Source organism: Egretta garzetta, unplaced genomic scaffold (genome assembly GCF_000687185.1).
Source record: "Egretta garzetta isolate BGI_Z169 unplaced genomic scaffold, ASM68718v1 scaffold193, whole genome shotgun sequence".
In the NCBI taxonomy this organism is placed as follows: domain Eukaryota; kingdom Metazoa; phylum Chordata; class Aves; order Pelecaniformes; family Ardeidae; genus Egretta; species Egretta garzetta.
In genome coordinates this window covers 1,045,806-1,073,560 of record NW_009259117.1, presented here as the reverse complement: position 1 = coordinate 1,073,560, position 27,755 = coordinate 1,045,806, and the positions used below count along the sequence as shown (strand labels likewise).

The 27,755-nt window shown below is 40.4% G+C and overlaps 1 protein-coding gene across 2 annotated transcripts in view; it reads left to right on the top strand.

Annotated features, from left to right (window-relative positions):
• Positions 1 to 2,539: 2,539 nt before the first annotated feature.
• STK32B (serine/threonine kinase 32B) overlaps positions 2,540 to 27,755 on the top strand; it is a 150,667-nt gene continuing 125,451 nt past the window's right edge. For both annotated transcript variants that reach the window (XM_035891095.1, XM_035891094.1), the window contains exons 1-2: positions 2,540 to 2,587; positions 10,950 to 11,101. In XM_035891095.1, coding sequence (XP_035746988.1) covers positions 10,983 to 11,101 — 119 coding nt within the window. In that variant the 5' untranslated portion in view covers positions 2,540 to 2,587; positions 10,950 to 10,982. The remainder of the gene's footprint in view (positions 2,588 to 10,949; positions 11,102 to 27,755) is intronic.

Below are 27,755 nucleotides of genomic sequence, written 5' to 3'. Positions count from 1 at the left end.
GAAAATTTGAGCAATTGTTGTGGTTGTGTTTTTTGTTTATTTGACTTACTAATAATTCATCCTAAATTCCCTCGTCTAATGACTCATTTAATAATTTCTTTCTTACAGAAGTCCAATTTACAATTAAATCCAATTAAAACAAAAAAGTTTTTCTAGTCATTCAGAGCAATAAACACTGTTAAAGAAGGCTGTACAGAGAAATAGAATAGAAATTATATGGATAATAAAAATGTCCTTCTCATAGCTAAAAATAAATGTTTAATCTTAGTTTTACAAAAACAGAATAATTTATCAAACTGATGTATCTCAAAACCAGCCAGGCTTCAGGAAAATAATACAGTCAAGTCTTACTGAAATGCAGCTTGGCTGAAATTTAGGTGATTACAGGCTGTTTCAACAGTTTTCCCATTGTTTTTGGGAACTGGCTTCAGTTGAATGACTGCAAGGTAAAGAAGAAACTCAAACTAAGCTTTCTTTAAAAACGTGTTTCCTAAAAAATGGTCAAATAAACAGGAAAGATCAGAAGGTTTGAAAGCAAGGGGGTGACACAGACCAGACCAGCACGCTAGAGGGAAAAATTGCTGAATTTTCTCTATCGAAGAAATTAATGAGATTAACACATTGTTTTGGACCTTTTAATTTCTGTATTGAATTCCTACTTAAACTTAAGGATCAACTTAAAGATCCCAGTCATTAAACTCTCAAATCTTCTGTTCAGGAGCATGCACTTGGGAGGGATGACCCGTGGGAACAAGATCCAAGTTGATGTAAGCCTGTGTGGAAGGTGTTTTTCCTAAACTAACCCTCTGGTCCATCACACCAGTATTGACCAGCAGAAACTACAAGACAGTGCCCCACTGGTCAAATCTGTGGGCAGAGACCAGCTGCAGGTCGTTGATGGACAATCTTGCTTCTCAAACACTTGGGTAATCCTAACCCTCATGTGATTCAGCACAAGATTTGCTTTCCAGTTTCCAAGCAGCTTATAAATCCTTTGCAACATTATGCACTTTCATTTTAGTATCCAAATCCTAAACCTCCTGTATTCAGGATTACCATCTTTCTTTGCTAAAGATTGCTGCTTTCTGCTCTGTCAGCCCTGGGTTTGATTTGGTCCCCAGCAATTACCAGGAAGGTGGTTGCTATAGCTGCACTAATGAAAGGAGCAACCGTGTTTTCTTGAAGACAATGTAACCAAGCATAAATAAACAAGAGCTTAAATATATTATAAGTGGCATTAATAGTGTAAATGAGATGTTACTGGAACAGGGAAAATAGGATTTTAGCCCTTTTCAGTGGCTTGATATCAAACTTGCAACTTCCTACTCAGGGCTTAGCTTGAGCTGATGCAACTTTTTTGACAGATATTTAAAGTATTATTAGTTGTATAGGATTTTCTTCTTCATCATGATGAGTGACATTTTCGTTGCATTTGGTCATGTTACCACATTTTTCCAGTGACAGTCTGTCTTCATAATTTTGCTGATTCCTGTTAGGCCAAGAACGAGCACATAGAGGTACATGACCAATGTCAGGAACGTAAGAAAGTTTTAATTTAAAAAAATCCTGTTAAGTTGCACCGAACTTTGCCAACTCTAGTTCACTGGGTTTAGCTTTAAGTGTGATTCTTTTCTGACAAGTGACTGTAAAAACTGTATCACACATTGTCATGTTTGCGTTTCAGTGGCTCTGTATCAATTTTGTTCAGGATGTGGTTGGATTTTTTTTTCAAACCACCAGACCTACCAATGAACCAGAGATTTGAAGGTTGTGCTGTGTTCAGTCTCATGCAACACCAACAGTAATGACATTTCTGAGAAATGAAATCTCTCACTCACCTTCACAGCAAACCGCCTCAGTGTCGAGGGCAGACCGTGCTGCCAGAGTCTCATGAAGCGGGAGTAAATCCATTCTACTGCCAAGCTGAAATGCAATCTCCCCAAACAAACTTATGCTACATCTTTGAAACACTCTGACAATATTAGCATCCTGTATTGCATTAAGGGGGCAAAGTTCGGAGGGGCTGATCCTGATAGCTCATCATGGGACAAGCTTCCATCGCTGTTAGAGAATATGGGAATTATCCTGCAGAGGGATTACTGTAACAATACCATCCTATATTACTACATACCTTTAAGCAGATGGTGTTGCTTACCTGAATTATTCTTCAGCCTTTTAATAGATCTCAATCCTTCTGGAAAATGCTGAGCAGTTTTTACTGCTGGCTGCATAATGCTAACTTACTGTCCTGCTACTTGGTTAGGACAGAGGTACGCTTCTTTTTGTAGGTACTGGGCTCTAGAGGCATGGGACCGAGATGGGTTGATGAATAAAATGAATGGAGCATAGTTTAAAACAAACCTTCCCTTTGCTAGGTATTAAATATGTTTGGTGTGTTAAGAGAAAAAGTAAATACCACGTAGTAAAATGACATTACCTGGCAACACTGTCATTGCTTTCTTATCTGATTTCTGATTCTGCCTTAGCACTCTACAAACTGTTTTCCTTTTCTTCTCTCCTTTATTTTGCAGTTAACTTTGACCACTTTCAAATATTACGGGCTATTGGGAAAGGGAGTTTTGGAAAGGTAAGAATCAATTTCTTTTTAGCAGTTACAAATCTAAAAGAGAATTCTTTTGTGTATTTCTGGTGTGACTTGATTAGACTAGGATAAAGAAACATAGGTTTTGAAGCCTTTCACTTCTTAAAGACATCTGATCATCTGTATGAACTGACTCTGACTATTCATTGAATTATTTCTATTACAATATATTCACTAAAATTAATTGAGTGAAAATGATTATAATAATTAAGTCTCTTCAATGGGGATTAGCAGAATTTAGAAATCAGTCCCCAAAACAAAACCAAACAAAAAAGTAGAAGCAGATTACTTTTTTAGTCAGTCCACTAGAGAGGTCTTGTTCCTAAATCTCCGGATGTATTCATGCCTTTAAAATAATTGCGGTATTTTAAAGGCACTTTACATAGATTCAATACACTTGGAACTGTACAAACTGACATACACTGTAATTATGAGCATTGAGTAAATGTTTGTTCAATTCAACAGGCTTTTGCTGAAACAGAGAAGATTAATGGTTTGTTTACACACGAGTAGATGACCTTTCTTTCCTATAATAAAGACTATACCATGGTTTTACATTTTAGTAGGGGTAAATACAAGGCCACGTAGTCAGAGAAAATCCTATTATAAAAATATTAGAAACCGTTACTCGCAGGAATACATGTGAAAGTGAAATATAACTTCAGTAACTGATCAAGCAATAGTTATCTAGATCTTGATTTAAATGATTCTTGCGTATGTGCCAGCTGAGTGCCAGTGAGCTACTTCTGTAGTTATGCATTAAGCACATACACAGGATTTTGCTAGCTCTTGACCTTCCATGCAGAAAAATTAATTGAATTTTACAGAGGCCTGAAATACATGTTGCAGAACAGCATGGTCCTTCATGGCATGGTCCTTACTCAGCTCAGGAGTTTCCAAGAGAAACCCTCTTTGAGGTTAATAGGAGAATATGTTGCTAGTGCAAAATGGTATTCAAGAATCCCGTGAAACTCAGGGTGGTTGGAGGTCTATGATTGTTTATTATCACAATACACTGATGGAATATCATGTCAAACTAAACAGAGGTCCAGGAGTGCTAGTTAGTTCCAGGTTAAGCAGTTAAAGTTATATCCAAGTCATGCTGGCCAGCACAAAGATCACCTGCTCCCCTCTTTCTTCAGAGCTTCCCCATTCACACCTCTGCTGTTTCTGCCCTTTCAAAGGGGCCCTCACCCTTCCACATCATGCAGGAAAATAAAACAAGCCTACATGCTTTTTGAAGGCTTGTTGGCTGATGTTTGATCCACTCCTCCACGCATTCAGGAAACTGGGAAACGTTTCTATGATATTTCTAGAAACATCTTATTTTCTTACAGGTTCATATAGCTGCAGTGTTCTTGTGAACCTGCTCTGGTGATCAGTGTGGGTGAGAATAGAGTTTCACAACTCTGAGAGAATATGTTTAATGCAAGAAAAGACTCACCGATAAGTCCCCTCTAAACTTAAATCCTTATTTTGCAGCTGTCAGTGCAACAGAAGAGTCCTTGGCGTGACAGGCTTTTTCCCAAATGAATGCAAGCTTGGGAAAGAAAGAAAACCATTTTAAAATTACCTATTATACCACAGTCAAAAGCACAACGTGGTAAATAATCACTGCTCCAAGTATCTTGCTCTGTGAGTCAGTCTTGCCTTTATCATTCATTTAGAAGCCTTGTTGCTGGCAGCTTTTTTCTGGAAGTATCCGCCAGCAGAAAACGTCAACAGATGATGCAAGACCTCTAATATCTGTTGACTTACTGCTCTCTGGCTGGGGTCTGTTGTGCTCTAGCATCCTGCATCGTGTAACGCCACGTTCGGTATCACACCTTCCTTAAACTGCCTTCCTCCTTTATGGCTTCTCTGGGGCCTTTTTTTGTTTTCTGAGAGCAGTAGGATGTTTTAAGACATGCTCTACTTTTTTTTTTTTTTTATTTTATTGCTGTTGGTACATCTCTCTCTCTCTCTCTCTCTCAATATTTCTTAAATGACTGTGGTTGCTACAGCAACCTTAGGCCCCTGCAGGATGTTGCTGCAGGAGGTATCTGATACGGCAGAGGCTCCATGCAGCTCAGCTCACTCTTGTGCACAGAACTCAAGTGATCCTCGGCACCTCACCTCCTCCGTTGGGGCCGAGTCCTTCAGCAGCCACGCTCTGCCCCTCCTAGCTGGCTTCCAAAAGCAGCTCCCTGCCTTTTCCTTTGGCGTTTTCAACTCAAAGTTGCAACAATTGCCATTACAGGAATCCCTAGGCCATTTGGTATCAAATGCTTTGTATCTCAGGAGCTTGTCTTTTCTGAGAAGTGGCCACCTGTTTTAAGTGACTGCCTCAGTACACGCTGTTTCTTAAGGACATGTTAAGAGCTGGTGCGGTCTTGTACGTGCTGTAGCATCTTCCCCAGAAAAAGTGAAGATCCATCACAGCAGCTGCGAGGAGTGTAGGAAATGGGTGTGGGGAGGAAAGAAACAAGGAGCATGGTCCTCTGCTTGGAAAGGCGTCCTTTTATAGCTCAGGGTGCACCCTGGTAAGGGACAGAAGAATGAGGTGAGCTGCAGCCACAGACTCTGTGTCAGTCAACAGTCCTTTCGTTCAAGCCGAGTGGCACACAAGCTGTGGCAGACTGGCGTGCGACCACCCACTGAACACTCGTCCCCCATCCTGGGCACGGGTGTACGTACCTGGTGTAGGTATCTGTACGTACAGACACTGGTACAGACCTGTGAGCTGCTGCAACCATTCTGGGGGGACCCAGGCGAGGTACGTGGCACTCCCCCAAAGGCTGCCTTGCTGGCCTCAGTGACCTTGCTTTGCTAGGTAGACGAAGGTAGCTCTTTGCTTACGCTTTGGTGTCCTCATATGTGACAGGAAACATTGGGGGGGTTATTTATTTATTTATTTTTAATACCATTAAACTAATTATGCCTGGCATGGTCCAGCTATTAGTATTTCCAAATACATTTGAAGTGGGCCAGGTCAGAAATTTTGTCCTAAGAGCATTGATTCATATACAAAATATTTCCCTTCTAAGTCAGTTCAGAAGTAGACACTTTAAAATACTCAAACCAAAAATGCTGAACGCTGGCTTAAGTATTTATTTCTTTATGCCATGTGATACCTTAAAAATGCTCTCTCATGTTTAATCTGGCTATTTTTTTCATTTTGCTATGTGTAGAGGCATCATTCTTATCAAACAAAATATTGCAAAAAATTATATATTTGAAGATCATCCAGTAAGTACAAAACTGTCTAGGAGTGAAATGCAAGAATTATCATTGTTCTTTATTGCAACAGTAACCATATCATTGCAGGCTTACTGACACAAAATAATTTGTATTCACGTGAAACAACTAGTTTTCATGAATATTATAGTACCAATTTTCTTAAAATTCTTTATTCATGGGAGCAGGTATATTGAACAATCTGACCTCCTTAAATTTAATTCAAATTATGATATGAATGTAGAAACTCTTTTTCCTATTTGTCTAAGATGCTGAGACACGGGACTTAGTTCTGATTAATTTGGTTGTATAAACCAGCGATTTCCTCTGCTGAAGTAATTGAAATTACACTGGTGTAAAACAGATTGGAGCCCAGAATCACGTCTGCACTGATCGAGGGTACTTTACTAAATAATATGCAAAGTATTTCAGAAAAAATGTGCTGCTATCCTAAAAGCAACATAATGCACAACTGCAGAATATTAATATTGTCTGGCAGTATAAACACCTGGGGTTTTAGTTTGAGTTAGTATGAAGGGAGACCAAGCAGATGCTTGGTCCCTGCTCCAGCTGTCGTGGTTTGCTCAGGGGAATCTGGGAATGAATCTCCCTGTTTCAAGGAAATTCCCCAGCAGCGTAAAGCCAAACTTATGACATCCATTTGCCAGCCTCTCTGTGTAAATCTTTCCAACTCTGCTTGGAGGTGGAGACTATGAGCATTAATTTTTGGGAGCATGTGGGTAAGAGCAGAGAGGGTAGCAGTGTTTCAGGCACGTGCTTCACAGCAGGTTTGTTAGTTCTCACATGGAGTGTGAAACAGCTGATTTCTGTCTGGTGGGCCCCAATATCCAGGTGAGCATCTTCTGCCCGTGCAGGGCCACCAGCCCTCTCCTGGGCTGTGATTACTCCTGGCAGCTAGAGGTGCCCCATCTGATCTGCTGACCTGACATACTTGATGCGTAAGGTAGCGACAGAGGAGCAAGGCTGCAGTGAGTGCTCCAGATGCCAGCCCTCCACTGCCAGGGCCCATGCACAGAGGACGTGCTGCAGTTTTGCATCTCTCCTTTTTTATGACCTGTCATGAAACCGTATCATCTGGTAGTTTGAGAAGTCTAAGTACTTATGGACCAAACTCAGACCAAAATGGCTTTACTGAGACTAAGTGCTCCCGCTCCCTGCTGTTCTCTCTGGACCAAGCACATGGCAGCTAGAAGTCTTCTGGAGTTAGTGGGAGACAGGAGAAATCTGTGTTTTGCATCAAGTCAAACTTTTCAGCCATCCCCATCTTTTGCTCTGGGAAGAGCTTCTCTGAAGCTATCTCCGGCTTCTCAGGCTACACAACATTATGCAGCTTTCTGCAGCAAACCACTAGCAAATTCTGCTCCAGTTTTACCCATCATAACTCTCTTGCTTCACTTAGCCAGGTCTGCAATAGCCCACAGGGCACTTTGTCACCCATAGCAGTCTTAGTGGCTGTGTGGCCTATTAATCTGCAGATCAGACTCAATCCGTAGGTGCTCTGTTTTTTGCATGCAAAATCAGAGGAAATCCAAGAAGGTAGCTTAGAAGTGGACCATAGCATATGTTGCTCCTGAGAAATGAAGTTTAGCCCTGCAGTCATAATATATTGGTTTTCTTCCCCTGGTTCTGAGGGAAAGCGTCTCCAAGTCACACTCCAGTCAAACTGCTTTTGACCTGATAGTTTTGAGGGCAATTCATTGTTACCTTCTCCCAGGTGTAAAAAAGATACAACCCTGTGATAACAGCTAATACATGTAGAAAAACATGCTTTAAAAGGGAGTATTTTCACAAGAGACTTTTAAAAATAAGCACCATATAACTCCAAAGAAAATTAATGGGGATTCATATCGCCTACCTTTAAACATGTACAACACAGATGCCTACATCCAAGCCAGTCACTTACAGTCTCTTTAGGGGGACTTTAAAGAGAAGCCATCCCTCTAGACATCCTCTGGACATATTTAGACCCGTACCTTCAGTGGAGATGGATGTGCCCATCCCTATCTGCTGACTATGAAGCTGGATAGTTGTTGAGTTTGTGACAGTTATATTTGGGTTGAAGCATCATCTACAGAGACTGCTGAAGCAGGGATATCAGTTTGAGCAGGGCACTGTCTGGGCTTTGGCAAATGATATTCATAGAAAAATTGAAAGAGGATGTTTTAGTAATGTGAGCCTGACAGGCTTCTGTGCTGATAGGTGTAAATAAGGCAATTCTGCCCAGACTTCCACAATAACGAGTCATCACGGGTTTTGTTTGCTGAGGTGCCAGAGCACCTGTTTGTCCCTGTTTTAAAATGACTCCTTTGGAAAGAATTTAAACCACAAACAAAAAAACCCTATTTTAAACATTGCCCGTTAAGACTGCACACGCAAGGAGAGCTTGAGGGCTTTTCCTTTCTTTCCTGCCATAGTGGAAAAGTTTCAGCCTGTAGACATGCTGCTCCGAAGAAGAGCTGACAGCCAGCAGGTAGAAATGCCAGGGAGGATCTCCGCTACGACTCAGCGCTCTCATAGCAATGCCAAGCGTTTTCACAACATCGCTGTGGATGCATTTTGTGCTTCCTGATTTTTAGTAGGAAGTAGCTTTAGTGTATTCATTAAAATGCTGTTGATTTTGAAGCCGTGTTAACGATGTGCCTAGGTACACATTACTAGAAAATGTTTACTACCATTCTGCTTCAAAGCTGCGTGCTCAGCAAGCCTCTCCTAACAACGGAAGGGCTGTTGCTGCTGTGCTGAGTGCCCGTGTCTTTACAAGAGAACTGAGTGCCTTCTGGAGCCACAGCAGTGTTTCACGAGCTGTTTACATTACCTACTTAGGTGCTGTATGTGATCCTAGCTTGCCACATTGCTCAAGCCTGTAAGTCTCAGCTGAGTGAAAGCCCAGCCTCTCAGCAGTCTCACCAGCCAATGGTTCAATAGGGAGGCTGGTTTCACATATAGGCCAAGTTTCATATGAAAATCACGCCGCAAATTCGTGTAAATGAATGAACTGCTGGACTTAGGTTCTGAGAAAAAATCCATAGATGTTGTACTTTATAACGTGAGTCACTAAACTGGTGCATCCACATAATCTCAGACAGGATGTCAATAATTGCCCCTGCAAATTCTACTTATACTTTTGAAGAACTTGTGTAGTCTTGAAAGATTATTTTCCATCCCTCCATTTCAGTTCAGCCCCACCTGCTGCCTCTTCTTCCCCCAAAAGGCCAGCCCCAGTTCCCCATTGTTCCACAGCCTGGCTTCTTTCCATATAAGTGTGGACCTTTAGTTATCTTAAGGACATCACCAACTTTCAGAGTTTCCATAACAGCGCAAGGAGGAAAATGAAACACAACTTCAGTACTCACCATTGTGCAACATTGATGGGCTCAAGACAAAACATTACCATCCGTGTTTTACTTAATTAGCAGAACATCTCCTGATATTAGGAAAGGTAATTAGAAATTCTGCTTAATCACACCTTATCATCATTATAGGTTAAGAGTACTCTATTAACTCCTCTCTTTGGAGTAGATTTGAGCTCAAGGACACACTTCATGGAAATAGAGTTGCAGAGAAATATATATGGTTTGGCTTCACTGGCCCAGTTCCTCTTGCAGGGACTGGAAAAAGGCAGGGGAAGTAAAATATGTTGATGTTACACTTCCAGAGCCTTTCCTCTGGGATTGAGAATCTCTCTGGGGTCCTCACCCTGGTGCTAGTGGTTTGTCACCAGGTCCAGAATCCAGATAACACCTTGTTAGAGTCAGAGGTTTCAGCTGTGGGAAGTTGTCTTCGTTTCTCCAGACCATTTCTGAATTTTTCCTTAAAATACAACTGAAATCCAGAGGATTTATTTTTGGTGGGCACCATGTTGTAATCTGACCTCTGAGCACCACTTTTATGTGTGTATAATATGTGTGTATATTATAATGTTACATTTGTATAATATGGGAGCGTGTATGTGTGCATGTGCATATGTACATAAATATACATATAAAACAATAGTGCCTACACTGAGTGAATCCAGAATACCCTTGAATTTAGACACTAAAGAGCTGTGATAGCTAAACCAGATGCTTCCAGTACATAGTCTGTATGTGTCCTGATGATGAAAAATTCTGATTGGAGCCTATGGCTGCATCAGTAAAATTAACATTTCACCAAAATAATATTTTCAACTAATATGCTTTTGGCTGTGAAGATGCACTAGGAGATGTCACTTAAAAAAGTCCTGATCAATTAGCAGGAAAAACCCTTCAGAGCAAAAGTCTACCTTTGCTCTGTGTGTGTATGCAAGGCTGTTATGAAGATGAGATTTACGCCAGCTTTGGGGATGAGACACCAAACAATATCATATTTCTGTGATGCCAGAAATCATATTTAACATGCTGGTTCTTAGACGTGGTGCTGGTGATGCTCTCCAGCTTCATTCACAAGCTAAACTGCCATGTCGAAAAACAATCCAGGCCTTACATGGGACCTTTCTTGACTAAGATTTTTTTCCCACATTTACAAAATTATTTGACTTTTTTCAAAAAAAGAAAACAAAGTTAAAGCAAAGAAATTTACCACCAGAAACAAAATCATTGTAATGGTCTTTTGTGGCTTCAAAAATATTATGATGAATCTCTGTATGAAAATTCTTTTTCTTTTCAACAGTGGTTAAGGGGGCATAATTCTGATATTTAGATGAAATAGTGAGCCCTGTGTAGGTAGGCTATGTTCACGATGCAGTACTCAAGATGTGTGTACTGACTAGGGGAAATTACAATGATTGTGCATTTTCCTGGGCAGGAGGCAGTCATCTCTGTCACTACTGAAATAGCCTCCGATCGGAGCAATTGGAGCGTTGTCCTCCCAGCTTTACTGTGTAACTTCTGAAAGTTATGCCACTGTTCTTTGTCCCCATTTCTTCTTATACAGGGGTGGGGTGTTCTTTTGTCAATTTATTAATTACAATCTATTACAAAGCTGTAATATAGACTTTCTGAAGGTGTTCCTAGGTTGTGGTATCCAGACTTGGATTATTGAAATATCATAAAAGGCTTCTTTTTTTCAAAGTCACAGCTGAGTTTCCTTCCTGTAGGTGTCAAACTTTGTCTTTTACTTTGCTGTCAATTAGGTGTGCATTGTACAGAAGAGAGACACCAAGAAAATGTATGCCATGAAATATATGAATAAACAGAAGTGCATTGAGAGAGATGAAGTTCGAAATGTTTTTCGGGAGCTACAGATAATGCAAGGCCTGGAGCATCCCTTCCTAGTCAATCTGTGGTAAGCAAACCTTTAAAATTCTGTCAAGGATCTCTTGTTTTCTACTTATTGCTGAATCACTTCAGGCTATGGAAGGCTGGAAAGCTGAAAAGTACAAAAAAAATTCTTGGTGACCTCTTTTTTTAAGGTTTTTAGGTTTTGCAGAGGGTTTTATTTTTAAAGAACATTTTAAAGATGCCCTTTTGCATTGGAATATTTAAACATCACATTCACCTTTTCGTTTCTGGTTTGTTTTCTGGATTGCTACAACAGTGTGTGGAAATGTGCTGTTCTGTCCAGCTTCATAATTTCTTTTTGAAAATACCTGGACTAAATGTCTTATAAGGCTGTGGAATATCAAACTCAACAAGCCAGTTAATTTTTCTTTTTTAGTTAATTCAGAGAAAATTCAAAACTCAATTGCTCGTAAAAAGTGGCTGACATGGAACAACAGAAAACCACCTTTTTGTCACCTGGAATTTCTTTTATCTTCGCAGTGTTAGCCACTGCATACCTCAGTCACATATGAGTGTGGGAAAAAGGTCAAGTAATGACTGGCTTCAACTACACCACCAACCAAACACATTTGCTGGCTTTTATGTAGTGATAGTAGTAATGAGAGGCAGACTTTTCCTCCCTTATGTAAAAATTACCTGTATCATTCAAAAAAAGGGGACATAAACTGTTATGATACAAAAATTGTTGAGTTCGTGAATAGCTTGATTGGCTGCAGATGGTCACAGTGCAAACAGACTTTCTGTTCTGTGAGTTCTAGCTGTCTTACTAGAGGTCACTGCCTAACCTACGGTCTTTTGCCCATGCTTCAGCTCACTCTTGACCTATACAGGTGAAAATTTCTTGTTGGCATCTTAGCCTTAGCATCTTTCACAAACTAAAAGCCAACCTATTTTCTGTCTTGAATTAACACAGCTTTGGTGTAATTGCATGCACTTATACCAGCAAAGGATTTGATCCCAAAATTAATTCAAAAAGGACCTAATCATATATATGTGTCTCAAGTGCTCTCCACTTGACATGAATGATCATACCTGAGTTAATCTGATATCCTGTTGGAGGCTTAAAGAAAAATATACAAATATTGTGATTGTCATAGAAAACTTTCACAGTATATTTTCCAAGGTTTCAGCAACCTGTATTCTGGTGGTCTCTTCACCAAAGATGTGCTTAAGAGCCTGAGGATTTTTCTTTCAAGCAATTGTCTAATCTCTTTTGAACTCACACAACCTTTTTTTCTTTAACAAGGGGTGGCAAAGATTTCCACTGTGTAACTAGATACTGTGCAGAAACATTCATAGGATAACATGATCTACAAGATACTTCAGTAAACACAACAATGCTGAAGGACTAAATATCAAATATTTACTGTGAAACAAAAAGTGTGCTAGATTCCAATTGCTGACTTAGAATCAGCTAATAAATATTCTTTCTTGTTTGGTATTTTTTCATGCCAAAGATTAAAACTGAAATAAGCAATACCTTAAAATGTGTTGGGTGTGATGATGATTTTTATTGTAAATAATTAATTTAGTCTTCTCATGCTTCTGAGATACTGTCACAAGATCTCAAGGCTCAAATATTATAAGTGTATATGAGAAATGCAGAAAATGAAAGAGGAATGTTGTACTCGAATTAATAACATATTTCAGGCAAAAAGGACACTATTCAAGATGCTCCAGTGCACTAACAGACTATATTCAATGTCTCTAGCAACGCTTTTAGTTGACCAGTCCATCTAGGATGCTTATTAGGGAGAATGACAAGATTTTTCTCTGAAAAAAGGCATAGAGGGGGCCTGCCCACCCATCAGATCTCATAATAAATGACAAGTCACCTCCTGCGTATGGGGCTCCAAATTTATCACTTGCATTAAAACTTGTGACCCAGCTCAGCAGCCAACAGTCCCATCTCCCTGTCACCAAGGTTAGTTTTTGTGTCTATGGTATGAGACAAAAGAACGTGGAATAGTCTGAAGACTTACTTCCATATCTAAAATCAATGCCCTCATTCAGAGGTAGTCCTGTGAAGATAGCTTGTGCAACCATTCAGCCCCTGCTGCCTTAGCATCTTAGTGCTTTGCAGACTGAAATACCCATGTAGACAACATACTTTGGTTCTCCTTAGGGCCAAAACATGAACGTGTGAAGGTACAGCTAAGCTAGTAGATGAAACAGCATCCGGGAACATTCCCAGGTGCTGCCTGATGCAGCTGGACTGGCCGTTGGTACACGCCTGTCCCATGTGAGCCAGCCCCTTCCCCAGCAGCTCCTGGGATAGTTCCAGAGTCAGTGTCCCACAGATCAATGTGGTGTGGCCAGTGCCTTTCAGCAGCATGGACTTCCGAGCAGAGGCAGGAGCTGCTCCCTGACAGCTGGCCTGAGCGCTTGGAAATGCTCCCCAGCATGTTTCATCTACTGTGATAACCACAGTGGCTAAAGGAGCATAGGAGTTCCTGCTCTAGGGACCCCCACCCTTCCTGTTAAAGCTGGGCAACTGTGTCATCAAACCCCGGCTGTATGAGACTCTGCTGAGATTCAGGGACTTGGGCATACACATTCTAATGAACTGTAGAAAACTTTCCAAAAATAATTTCATTGACACTTTGTATTTTCACCTGAAGTGTTTACCTCAAACATTACACATTCAAATGTCTACTGATTCAAAGCGTGACTCCAGAGTGAGCTGCTGAACTGCTGAACGTGTATTTCACCCTGGGCTAGCACAGCAAAGGAAAGTCTTGAACCGGAGCCTCCCCAGAATGAACCTTGCCTGCCCCAGCATTTTCATTGATTGTTGGTGAATTAGCAGCCTTTTAAATGTATTTTCACTTGCAGTTTAGATGCAATAATAATTTGCATCAAATACATTTACGTTGTAGCTATAACTTACATTAGATGATTAGCGGGAATCCATGAGATTTCCTCTTATGAGTCAATTCCTGGCATACTAATGGAAGGAAACAGTTGAAGCTGCATTTCTTCTACAGTAATTACAACTAGATTTGTGTTTCATTTTTCTGAGTTAGATTTTTTCTGTTCATTTTTTTAATTGCACTGTGAATGTAAAAATGGGCTGCAACAGGAGCTACTAACTCTAGCTTGTCTCACAAACTGGAATATTAATTTAACAAGGAACCGCTATGTCATGGTGTGTGGGCAATAACACAGCTGCAGCTTGTGTAAATGTTGAATTTCTTTTGGCCGGGATGTTTTGGACTAGTCTGTCTTTCTAGGCCCTATCATACTCTCTAAGGGTACCTAGCAGTTTTCAGAAATCCTGCCTAAAGTCAGATTTTGGTCACTAAAACTCAGACATCCCACCAGCCTACTAAACTGAACTGGCATCTCCCTATTTAGCCAGGGTATCCAACTGGCTTTCCAAGGATATTCAGAAGTAATTTTTCTGAGGAGGTAAGCACCAACCTGCTTTCTAGAGCTCTCCTGCAGCCCCCCCACATCAGTAGACAGCGACTGACACCCTGTTAACTAAAAAACCACTAACACTCCTAGAGAAAGTCAGAAATTCAGGTACAGACAGGACAAGTAGTGGTGCAGAGTTTTCCAAAATGGTTTAATTGTCGTGTGTGTACATTTTACATTAGGTTGTCATAGGATAAAAACTGAAAACAGACTTTGGGTTAGGGACTGTAGTAAAGTATGTTTGCACAAAACACTTTGCGAGCTTGTGGTTAAACAGCCATGTAGTCTCTGAAGAACTGGGGGTCTGGCTGCCCATGCTGCAGGGAGCCTAGAGCTTGTATCTCCTGGTATCCAGATGAGCTGACTGCTTGTCTACTACAGAAAATACGATGATAGTGCCAAGAGATTTGTTGATATAAATGTATCTATATTATTTGCCCCTTGCAATCTCAGTGAAAAGTAATTAGCTGGCTGGACCAGTCTGGATGGCACTCCAAAAGTCTTCAGAAAAAACTACATTTCTCCATTGATTGGAAAGAGAAATTAGGCACTTGTTTGGGTTGCGTTGTCCCTTCCCCTTGATTCCTTCTTCCCCTAATCCCCAGTTATATGAAGCAAGACTTAAGCTTAGGTAGGTAGCCTAGATCTGATCTGCTGTTCTTTTGTCTGGAAGGAGTGAAAAAATGATGAAAAAAATAGGGAATTTTACTATCAAAATTCTTACATTTTTTTCCAAAGTATCATTTTCTGTAAGAACTTCAGTTTCATCAAAAGTTATTCTTTTGCTTTTGGATGAACTGAAATGAAATCTTATTTCTTTTAACGCAAAATGTCAAATCCCAAATACATATATTTGGAGGAAGTTCTGCTCATGACAACCTTTTAATGAGTTTATGGAACTGCCCCTGACCAGAACAACTGATTTTCAAAAGTTAATCATCCGGACCTTCAAAATAAAATTAGTATAGTGGTGAATCTCCCAACAGTTCCTTGAACAACACGGAATACTAACCAAGAACATTAATCTTTCTTTGAAGAATTACATTATTAAAAAAAAAAGGTTGGCAACTCAAGAAACAAACATGAAGCCTGGAAAGCCCTTTAGTTATGCATGATAACTGCAAAAAGAAGTAATGAGATATGGGTAAGCGATCTGTCATCAGTTAAATCCTCGTGGAGAGAGAAAGGAAGAAAGAAGGTAAACCTTCTGTAGTGGGCAATTCTGGCATCCATCAGTAACTCCAGCATACACAAGAATACGGAACAGCTAATATAAAACAAGGGCAGCATCTCAACTCCAAAAGATCTGTATTAAAAAGCTTTTTGAGGCTCATGCATCTTCTCTGAGCTTTATTAAATTTAACTTCACAATCTCAACTTATAAATCATATTATTTGAAGTATGAACTGTCTTTCATAACATCTGACACAGAAAAGAATCATTCTTCCGTAAATGCTCATAATAGCTTGGAGGATAACAGCGTTTTTCAGGAAGGGCTTGGGGTTGATTTATAACCTTCATTTTAGAAATGAAATTGAATAAATGCTTAAAGACATGTGAGCCTTGTAGCCAGTTTTATCACCGTTAGAGGCATTTCTGATAGTAGAAATTCCTTCTTAAAATGAAAAGCAGTCCTGCTTTTTATCAGACCTTTTGTATGTTGTGTATTTCAAGCATGGATGAATGAGCTGTAGAAATGTCAGCTCCTAACAGGGTCCCACCTTGAGATTACAGTGTGCCCCTCCAAGATCCAGCATTTTATCCATGTTTATCTTTCCACAAATATCTGGGTGTCCCCTGGGAAAGATGAGTAGCGTTCATGAAAGGATCCAGATTTTCAGTATCTTTCTCACAACATGCATTTAGGACTGAGCCAAGAGCCAGGTTTCTCCCCATGTACCAAGGTGGCTAGACTTGGCATTACATGGCTTGTCTTCAGACATGAGCAGATCCACTGCCTGCTCTGAAAGTAATACAGATTACCATAAAAGACAGAAGTTTTTTGCAAAAAAGAATTGTGTATCACAATGGTTTCTCTGCTGATGTGGAACAGAAAAATCTGAGAAAAGTTTTGGACCATTCCTCAAAACTCTTGGAATATTGAAGTGATCTTATTTTTAATAGCCTTGCTTAAAGCTGTTATATGCCTTTTAAATTGTCAGAACAACTTCAAAAGCAGCAGAGGTAGAAGGGTGAAGATTTACTTTTGCCAGCTTATAGGTCATTTTCCTATGGACAGAACAATAAGTTTGATATATTTAACAGCCCATAAAGAAGTGTTAGCTACATTCTCAGAGTGGCTCTATATTTTGATGTACTTTTCTTTCTACTCATCAGCCTCTGGAAACTGTTATGTATTTCATAAGACAGATGTACAAAAGTACATTATTGCTACTAGCTAGAGTAAGATTAAGTTTCAAATCCAGTGAAACTGGAACAAGTGAAGAACACACATTGTAGCAAAAATGTTCCTGCATTTCTGAATTCCCCTAATACCCCAATCTGTCCTCAAAAGAAAGGGGAGGTAAAAAAGAGAAAAAAGAATGCTGGAGAGGAGAAATTATTTGTTCAGTCTCAAGTGCTGGATGGGTTGTTTAATGCACACATGTGCACAGCTGGAAATCATTGCTTCTCTGCGAAGGTGCCCTTTCTAAAATAGGCTGGGAGAAACATCACCTTGGGCTGCCCCATAGCATGGCTCTGCTCCTCGGATTGGCATCAGGAATGTGCATAAACCTACAGATGCAGGGAAGCAAAAACACCTGGCAAGCGTTTTAGTGCTGGGTGGAGCTGAAAATAACCAGTCAAGGAGCACTGATTACCTATCAGAGACCCCAAGCACCAAGAGGAGGTGGTTCAGGTTGGTCTTAGGTGAGTTTGCTTGGTGGCTGCAGTGTTCAGTAACCTGCCTTGATACAGCAGACCTAATCTGGAGTGAAAATATTTTATAGGGGATGGAAAATTTATTTTCTGATCTCTAATATGATCAGCTTTCTGAGCTTCATGAGATTCCATACTAAAGGCTGTGAATAAAGTCCATGCTCTAACAGAAATAACACATATTTTTGGAAGGGAGCAGGGGGCTTGTGGTGTTTCCTTTTGGGAGAAAGGCTGGGTGTCTGCAACTAGCCTGACTGCCTCTTCAGCAGTAAAGAGTCCTGCCAAAAAGGAAAGACAGGCTATAATGATGTTTGTCTTATGTGGTGGATCCCCATAAGGTCATGAAACAAGCATTCAGTTTTCCTGGAGAGTAATGAAGGTGCTCAACGCTCTTGGCTCCCTCTGGTCACACCCAGCTGCTCTAAGCCTGGTTTATGGGAAGAAAGGCTATGATGTTGCCCTTTTGGCTACATCTATGTTAGTAATTTAAATCTGGGTATTCTTCCTGGACTCTCAAACACAATCTTCCACACTGCTAAATATTTTTAGACCCACTCCTGGCCTAGCTGTGGGCTGGGGCATGAGCACTACCCCAGAGAAGCCCCAGGCACAGCCAGATCTCTCCCAGCAGGCAGCTCACGTGCCATCACCCTGCTTTTGGAGGCTGACAGTTCAACAGTCCCAGCACAGACTTTTCTGTGCCGTTTGGTCTTGGTGCTGGAGAACAGCCACTTACATGTTTATTGGTACAATGTACGCTTCTTACTTCTTTTGTGAATTTAGCCGAGGTCATGCACCTCAGGCCCTGTAATCCTCGGCCATTCTAGGCACCTGATGGCCTCTAAGACTCCTTTCCAGGCAAGAAGACATTGTAAATCAAGGGAGAGAGATATATTTAGTGTCTCACACAGAGCGTAGATGGATGAACTCTTTTTGCTATAGAGGTGAGTACTTTCCTCAAATAGCTGGATCAATTCATCACTGCATTAATGTAAATCTGGAATAGGTAAAGATATACAAGTTTTATATCTAAGATTGAAAAAAAATGTCTGTTCCCCAGAGCCTTAGAAGAGGTAATGATGGTGGAAAAGGGCAGGAAAAGGTGATGAGGCAGCAGGAAGGGTAGGATAATTGGAAGAAGAGAATATAGGAAAGATTCATCTTGAGTTGTAAATATTCAGGACATTATTTCTATCTGTAGAAATTACACTGGACTCAGCACTGCCAGTTGGTGACCTCTGGATGCTGGTGCTAAATGAGTGCTAGCTGTAACATCTTCACTGACTGATGAATGCATGATCCAACGGTTACTTAATTTTGTTCTGATTTTAATACCCTAAGATACTAATTGCCAGTATTGGAACACTGTCTCGAGTCTACCTATACTGAATCTTGTTCTGGTGACTAATTGTTTCCTGTGAGAAACTGCTGCCACCTTGAAATACATATATCTTTGGACTTAACTTTAATACGTTCCTCATAAAAGCAGGAATTGGCCTTTGGCATAGTTTAAGTTTTGATCTTTTTTGCATTAAAAACTGCTGCAATAGATATTCCATCTCACGTATGTCTCATTGCATCATGGGACCGTTCTTAGGAGCCTGTCTTCTGCATCATTCTTATTGAGACAGAAACTATGTTTGCTGACCCATAATAAACTTTTCTCACACAAAGCTTTTATTTCAGGAGGAATTCTATTATAAATACTGACAAATATCAAACTGCTGGGAAAAATAATCTTTTTTGGCTTAAGAATGTTCACTTTCAGTCAAGTTCCTCTTACAAATTTGCAATTATTGCTTCATGCTGTCTTCACAGGGGGATAGCTGCTACCCAAAGCAGACCTTCATGAGCTTGGGGTTAGTCGTGGCTGTGTCTCGGAGCTGTGCTGTAGATAGTCACAGTAATTCTCTGCACATTTGTGGCAGGGATGAGTGTTGTTCCTTTTTGGCCAGAAGCAGAGCTCTAGTGCTGTGGCAGGGGTATTCTCAGGAGAGCTTGCAGGGGGGCAGGGTTTCAGTGTTCTCAGCCTAATGAGATGGGAAAGAAAGAAGAAAAGCATTTAGACATTGCTTCAGACTCCTCAATTTCCAATTTAGGCAAGCAGTCCTATTTTTCTTTTTTTTTCCCCCCTTTATTCCCCTTTTTTCCTTTTTTCTTTATTTCTTCCTTCTTCCCCCCACCCCCCCTCTTTTTCCTTCTCTGCTTTAAAGGTTACGAATGCCAAACATGATAGCTAGAGTGTGTAATTAAACTGATAACCAAGGTCCTGTAGGTAAAATTGTTCTCATAATCAGTGACAGAGTAATGAGTTCATCATGCAAATCTACAGTTTTCAGGCAGGCACGAGAGATTCTTACCTATGCTATGGAAACCGGGACTGCAATTTGCCTGTACTAAAAACTCTGCCAAAGGTAGACTATAGAAGATGCAGCTCAGCACCACATTAACAGAGATCTACAACTGTGGGACATCCATCAGACTGCAAAACCTTCTTGGATGTACTTGTAAAATCATTCATAGACATCCAGGGAGTGAATGCAAAGGAGGTGATCATTACAAAATAAAAATAAGTGCTTAAAGCTTTCACTGCAAAACTTTGATACTGAACAGATCCTACAAACCTACCCCTACTCCAAAAATGTTACAGTTATTCTTGGAGCCTATTGGTTGTGTAATATAGCTTGGAAATTATTTCTAGTAGTTTACTTCGGAATATATTTGAGGTTTTAACAATGATACTTTTAGTTGAAAACAGAGATGAAACACCCAGGTGAATTCCTTTTTTTATTTACAACAGGTTGATGTAGAAGTCAGGGCACCGATATTAAAAACAAACAAACAAAAACCCCCATCATGCAACAAGCAAGGAATATCAAAATAATGATAATTGAAGTAATGTCTGGGTACTTCAGGCAATATGTTAGCTCTGCAAGTCAAATCTTTCCCTTTTACTTCTGCTAGAATGCCCAGACTATTTTTCATGTTGCCCAATATTAGAAGTTGGGGACTTTTTTGGCCAAATGTCCAAAAGGAGACAACAGAAGATGAAAGTCTAACTATATAGATATAAAAGGTGTAAATAAATAAATAATAATAACAATCTTGTGTGTAAGGCAATTTAAATTTTGCATTGTATCAAATAGAGTGGATTTAAAATGGCAAATAGGGGGATTGAACTGAAGCAGGAAATTCTGTGATGCACTGTTGTTTGAATATTGCCTGCTTAGGGGACCCTTTGCCTTGCTTCCTTACAACTTGTCAAAGCTTTTATGATGTTAAAAGGCAACTACAGATTTTTACAGCATATGTGTGCACTTCATTCCATTTTATTGAACTAAAATGGTATTTATTGTACTCGTAAAGTGCAGTGAAAAGCTGATAGTAAGACTTCAGAAAATGATTAATGGTATCTTATTTCTAAATTAATGACAGTTTTGGAGTGTGAAGTTCTCATTAGAAGAGACGAACTCTCATGTTGCATAAGTACATGCCACATAAAGGAAGATTTCAGGTTCCTTTTCTAATGATGTACTTTTTACAAACTATGTCCTGACCGAGGAAAGGTCATGAGCTATGACTATTTAAATTTCTCTGCAAAACAGTTGTGGCCAGGAGGAAAATGACTTCTGCCTGCCAAATTCTCTCTAACCACCTAAACTAGAATTTATCCAGGACGTGGAGGGAAGATTTTTTCTTGCAAAAAGCTGAGGTGGTGGGATTGAGTCTTGATGGCAATCCAATAAGAAAATTAGAACTAACAGAAGTAACTCTCCCTCTTGACCATAGATTCCACAGGCTCACCAACAGATGGGTTAGGAGAAGGATGGGAGAAAATAAGAACGCAAACAGAAGTGATAAAGAGCCTGGTGAGGGATGTGACCTGTGGGATGAAAGAAGAAGGCATTTTTCATCTTAAGTGGGTAGAAAATCAAACCTAATCAGAAAATGTAACCAATATTGGTGCATAAGTGAGATTCTTCAAGGTCTGAACTTCCTTTATTGATATTTGAAACTAAAGAAAGCAGAAAAGGAAGTCGGGTTTTGTTCCTCAGGTCTCTCCAAAGAAGAGGAGAGGTGAGCTATAGACTTCTGTGCATGCTGTTATTTCTGTGGAAGCTGAAAAAACCAAATATATTTAAAAAATATTTTGAAAAAAACAAAATATTTTGTTCACCTTGAACCAGAACACTTGAAATACTTCCTTGGGCAAAATAGCCTTTATTTCAAGAAAATATTAAAACCCAAAATATTCCTTCATTGAGAAAATAATTTGGTAAATGATGAAGCATGAAATGATATGATAAAAATGGAACAGCATATTCTAAGCTATACACACTTAAAAGGAATTTTAGGAGTTAAGCTTCGTAAGGCAGTAGAAAAACGTAGAGATATAGTTCACAAGTTAAGATATTAACATTTGAGAGGACAGCCCTACATAAATTACAGGTCATACAATTTTCACTTCTGAAACTGCTTTGCTGGATAATCCAGGGTTCATATGTGAACACCTGCATATTTTTACTAGAGCTGGGAAGCCTGGTATAGGAACATTTTCCCATTTGTCTTCAGCCATGGTCTAGCTGCCTGCATTTGAGTCATCTTTAGTGAAGCTACCCTACAGTTGCACTGTCACTATTCTAAAAGCCTGGTGGCATCTGGTGGTGTCTAACAAGGCTCCTATCAAATAATAAGGACAAAAGCCTGATTTTGATCCATATTTGAGATCACTAAATTACAGAATGATACCAATGAAGCATAGGGTTTTCTAGCATTTGTTCAAGTGGAAACAAGAATTTTTGCTGTTCTGAAAAACTGGCACTAGTTATTAGGATATAAAGACATAGAAAGATTCATGTGGCAGGCTTTTAAAAAGGAGTAGAACATTGCAAATGACATTGGGAGCATCTAGAGGCACAGAGAGCAGCGCGTCTTTGGGACTGGCTGTGAGGTGGCCGCCTCACGCACGTGCGCTACCGAGAGATGAGCAGCTCTTCCCCCACATCCCAAGTAAGGCTCGAAGGCAAACAATTTGCCAGAGGAGCTCTGTGACCAACAGCCACCTCAGCAGCCCGGGACAGCTGAACAACACGATTCATTCAGAGTAACAGTGGGAAAAATACAACTTTTATGACTCTTTAACCCCATTCAATGCTGAAGAATAAAAGGAACTCTTCTGTTGGCACTGCTTTGCCAGTGAGCTTGTATTTAATTTTCCTTTGAGACCTTAAACAAGTCCATACAGCATCTGTATCTGTTCCTAATCAGTCATGTTAGGTCTTCTCCTGATCACCAAGGTCTATCACTTGCTCGTGACGCACGGGGAAATGCTTGCTCATGTGCAGTCTCTTGGGTTTCCTCTCCCGTTCCTGTCAGTCCCACTCTTTGGAGCTGTCTGGCTGGCAGTCCCTTTTGTCATATGAAGGCTGTTAATGCCTGGTGAACTCTTTAAAATGGTTTACTTTATTTCCTGAAATATGGCTGGATAAATTAAGTATTTTTTAATGTCTCTCGCTCTCTTTTTCTTTTTTTAAATTTTTTTCTTCCTTTCTTCCTTCTTCCTTTCTTTCTCCTTTCTAATTTCTTTCTCTCTCTCTTTCTCTCTTCCCTCTTTCTCTTTCTTTTCTTTCTTTCTTTTCTTTCTTTTTCTTTCCTCTTTTTCTTCTCTTTCTTTCTTTTTATTTCTGTAAGTAATTTTAGAGTACCTCAGGACCTTTTTAATAGTGTTTTTATATGCCAGCTTCAGGATGCCCCATCAATAACTATTGAGTTGCCCATGGGTCCTTCTTTTGCCCTCTATTTAGCACAAGTGATGCCACATGCACATTAACTGCATAATTAGTGGCAATGGCTGATGCTCCAATCCAGATGAAAAAATATCTTTAATTAGTGTTATCACAACCTTTGACAAGTATGCTTTAATGACATCCTATATGCATTATTCTTTGACTATTATAATGAACAGTTTCATTTCACACTCTAGAAAGTAATTTTTGTTTGCTTTTATCTCTCTTACTCAGGAGACATCTGAAAACTTTGCATGTCACCAAGGCTCTTGTGCTCTCCTGAGTTGTCTGTGCTCTTTCCCAGTGACAAGAGAAAAACAGGGCCCTTCAAATTGTTGTCCAGCCTCTGTTCAGGCAAGGAACCCTGGCTGAACAACACCTTCTGCAACCTCACAGGTGCGACCTGGTTTTAAGCTACAGGACATAAGAAACCCAGGGTGCTGTCAGAAGCTTCAGAGTAAAGGAGCGGTCAGACGCAATGGGGCTGGGGAGCAGTGCTGTGGGCAGCGTTTCCCAGCCCTGTGGACAGGAAAGGGCAGGAATCATGGCCAAGGCTCCCAGCCAGGCTGGCCATAGGGGCCACTGGTGCTGGGGCCCAGCCAGTTCCCTGGTGCATCAGCAGAAACCAGCACGCTCCCTGCTTACACAATGCTTTCCCCTGTTTAATCAGTCACGTGTGAAGCAATTCAGTTTAACCTTGAGAAGATGCTTTGTTTTATTCATTCATAGCTCCCAGAAGTGGAGGACGTATAGTTATCGTGAAATTAGATGATAGTGTCCAACAAACGTCTCCTTCTCTGAGACATGGTGCTTTCTGTTGCAGTCTAGAATCAGTGGTAAAGACAAAATCCTACAACTGTCCATTGATTAACCTGGAAAAAAAAGGTATTATTTTCAATCTCCTGTCTTACTTACTTGGGGAACTTTATTAAATAATAAAAGAGAAAGTCCCAAGTGAGCTTACAGGACTTTCACCCATGCTGTCCTCTACCCTCTTCCACATTCTCCATGAATACTGAATTTCTAACCTGAAGCTGCAGCCAGATCATAAAAGCATCATGCGTACCATTGCACCTGCAGATCCTTCTTCTAAGGACCGACTTAGGAAACTAAGATGTGGTGGTTTCTGCCTCTTCAAACACTGAGTCTTTGGGGAAAAATCAGTTCTGTAAGTAAAGTACAGGGAGATCACAGCACACAGATGAGCGAAAGAAGGCAGGTGACAAAGTAGTGTTAAGTGAGGAGTGATCCTTCTTTCTCAACTCTTTAACAGCCTCTTGTCACCACCTTGATGCTTCCTCCCTCTACCAGAGCCCACACCCCAACGTCTCCTCACAAGGTAACCTGGCAGGCTGTTGCTTCTAGCCCAGGCTGGTTCTTGCTCTTACGGAGAAACTGTGGGGACTAAACAGAAGGGCAGTTCAAAATGTCCTTTTCTTCTTTAAATCTACCCTCCAAAATATGTGAGCCGGGGGGAAGGCAGGAAGGAGAGAGATCTCTTTGATCCATCTTGTGCTTCTGACTTCTTCTTTCTCTTTACATGTGTTTATATTTTTATAGGAGTACAATCTTTTTGGAAAAGCAATCCCTTAACTATGCATTTGAAAAGCATGCTGCGGGTGCTTCCATAACATTACAAATAACTGCCCAATACTTCTGCTGTACAGAAGATGGATGGGCCATTAATTAGGTTCCGTTGTTTCTTAGCCTTTAATTTAATGTAGGTTTCCATGACAGCAAAGAGAGAGAAATCAGTCAAAGCCAACAGTTAAAAGTGACAATTTGCATTCTGGTCACTAGTCTTAAAAATGTGATGTACATTTAAATAATTAGATTGCCTGGGTGTTTGGTCACATGTTATACTGCTGTCTCTTCATTTACAGCAGTGTTCTGTAAAAATGTAAACTATTATGGGATGCTGATCTGCAATTCTGACTCTTTGCTATTTACAGAGAAGTCTATTCAGATCCAATAACAGTTTTTATCCTAACTAATGCAGTAGTAGTAATAATAAAAGCAGGGTGGGAGCTGTTATGCTGTTGGCTAACTACATATTTATATGGAAGTTGTATACACACATGGCTGAAAGTAGTTTTAACAGAAAATTTAACAGAAAATTGTGTATTGACTAAAATCTATTTTTCTCTTTCTTCTCAATGTCTTCCTTCTACTAGAAAAAATCAGAATATCCAGAAACATGTTGATTCTCTAGTGGTGACCCCAATTCTCTTGCAAATTGTAGTGTGATGCATTTGCTCACTGTTTCATTCAAGAGGAAAAGATGAGAGAAGTTTAGGCACACCCAACAATCTAATTTACATATATTTACACACTTTTTTTTAGAGAAAACTTGTTTGTTTTTTACCGCAAGACAAGTTTAAAAAAAACCTTCTTTAAACGTGTGATTTATATTACTGTTCTTAATCATCAGTGCTAGCCCATAGCACAGGTATTTGAGATAGTTGTAGGCTTCCCTGTGTAGAACTTTAAAAAGGGGAAATATGAAGTCATTGTAAGTTTTCCTAAATGCTGGCAGAAGATAAATTTGGTTTGAATACTCTCTTGCTGTCAGATGGATCTGATTTAGGTTTACAAAATACAGCAGCCTTTTCCAGAATGGTCAGCTGAATTTGTATGGACAGTGTCTCCTACTTTAAACTGCTATTTCTGTTTTGTGTGACGGAAAGCACTGGCATATTTTGTTGAAACACGCACATACAGAATATCTCCTCCTATTTTCAGCTGTCTTTCTGGAGCATCAGGGTCTGTGAGTATATCTCCTAAAATAGCTCCAAAAGTAATTAAACATGAGGTGTTGCATCTGTGTCTCATTGGCACAAGCCAGAGAAGTTGCTGCTTTTTCTAAGAGCAATTTGAAGCAGCAAAACCTTCAAAATCCAAACGTTGGGGTCAGACACCTGCGGGACAGTTGTCACATTGTATGACAAGCTGGGCAAAAGTGCCCAATTCAATTATTCAGCATGTTCTGTTGAAAAATACTTCACAGCAAGTAGAGCTGGCTGAACACTCTCTGACCTGATCAGACCCTGTTCTTGGTGGCATGCAGAAGATGATCAAATAATCAAAGTCATGTGCTTCACCCCCTCCCCAAACACCCCCAGCCTCACCCTGCATCCTTCTAGAGGTAGTCTTCTGGATGTCTGTGAAGGCTCAAGCAAGTGCCTGCAGTTGATCTTACAAGGAGCAAGCCTAGATACATACCCACGCTGCTCCTCCCAACTGGCAATGTACTGTGCATAACAAATGGGATTTTGTACCTTATACCCCTTTCTGCCTATAGGAGAGACCACATTGCAAATAGTAGAAAACTCCGCACAACTTAAAAAACCAAACCACTAAACAGCACGAGGATGGAGGGGGGTTGAGTGGTAGAAGGAGAACTTGCTTGTTTCCTTTGGGTTTTTTAAAGAAACCAAACGCTGGAAACAACTGCAGTGGAAGAGAAGACAAATTCATGTCCAGGACTCTTGAGACAAGGGGTCTTGCTGAAAGGTTTAACTGGGATGTGCGTTATAAACTTCCACTGAATAAGTAACAGTGGACTGGAGTAAGTGGTTGCTGTTATTACTTGACTTTGAGGATAAATATCGGGCAAAAATGGATGTATTTAAATCCTGCCTTTGATAATTAAAAGGTCCACTTTGTACAGGAAAGGTTTGCTTTGGCAAACCTGTTACTTCTGTTAATATTTTAGGAAAGCAAAGCATTGGCTGCTGAAGAAAACAAGGCACTTGTAAAGCCTGAGGATGCGTGTATGGATTGGGTAGCTATGTGAAAAATAATACTCTGAAAGTGGGTTTGATGTGTAAAGATGTGATGAGAGTAAAAAGAATCACAAATGAAAGCCCAGACTGAACCTCCTGATACAGGATGTATCGCAGAATTAGGTCATTACAAAAATGGCTGGGTTGAATAGGAGTCTGATTACAGTGGTGACAGCCTGCATTCAAAGAGAAGGAATTACAGGAGGGTGTTAGAGAAGGGTTCATTATTTGTGGGGATACTCAAACCCCTCCTCTTTGGCGCCATTTATTTCAGAGTAATTCTGCCTCTCCCTCTATGTACTGCTGACATGATCTGAGTATAAGACAAATTGAAAGCAGAAATGACAGTGAGAATGGTAATGGGGCCTTCTGGAAACAAATAAGTGCGGTGGGTTGACCCTGGCTGGACACCAGGTGCCCACCAAAGCTGCTCTGTCACTGCCCTCCTCAGCTTGACAGGGAGGAGAAAATACAACAAAAGGTTCGGGGGTCGAGATAAGGACAGGGAGATCGCTCAGCAGTTGCCATCATGGGCAAAACAGACTCAACTTGGGGAAATTAGTTTAATTTTTTACCAATCAAATCAGAGTAGCATAATGAGAAAATAAAAACTAAATCTTAAAGCACCTTGTCCCCACCTCCTCCCCACAGCAGCACAGGGGGACAGGGAATGGGCGTTGGGGTCAGTCCATCACACGCTGTCTCTGCCCTCCTTCCTCCTCAGGGCAGGACTCCTCACACTCCTCCCCTGCTCCAGCCTGGGGTCCCTCCCACGGCAGTCAGTCTC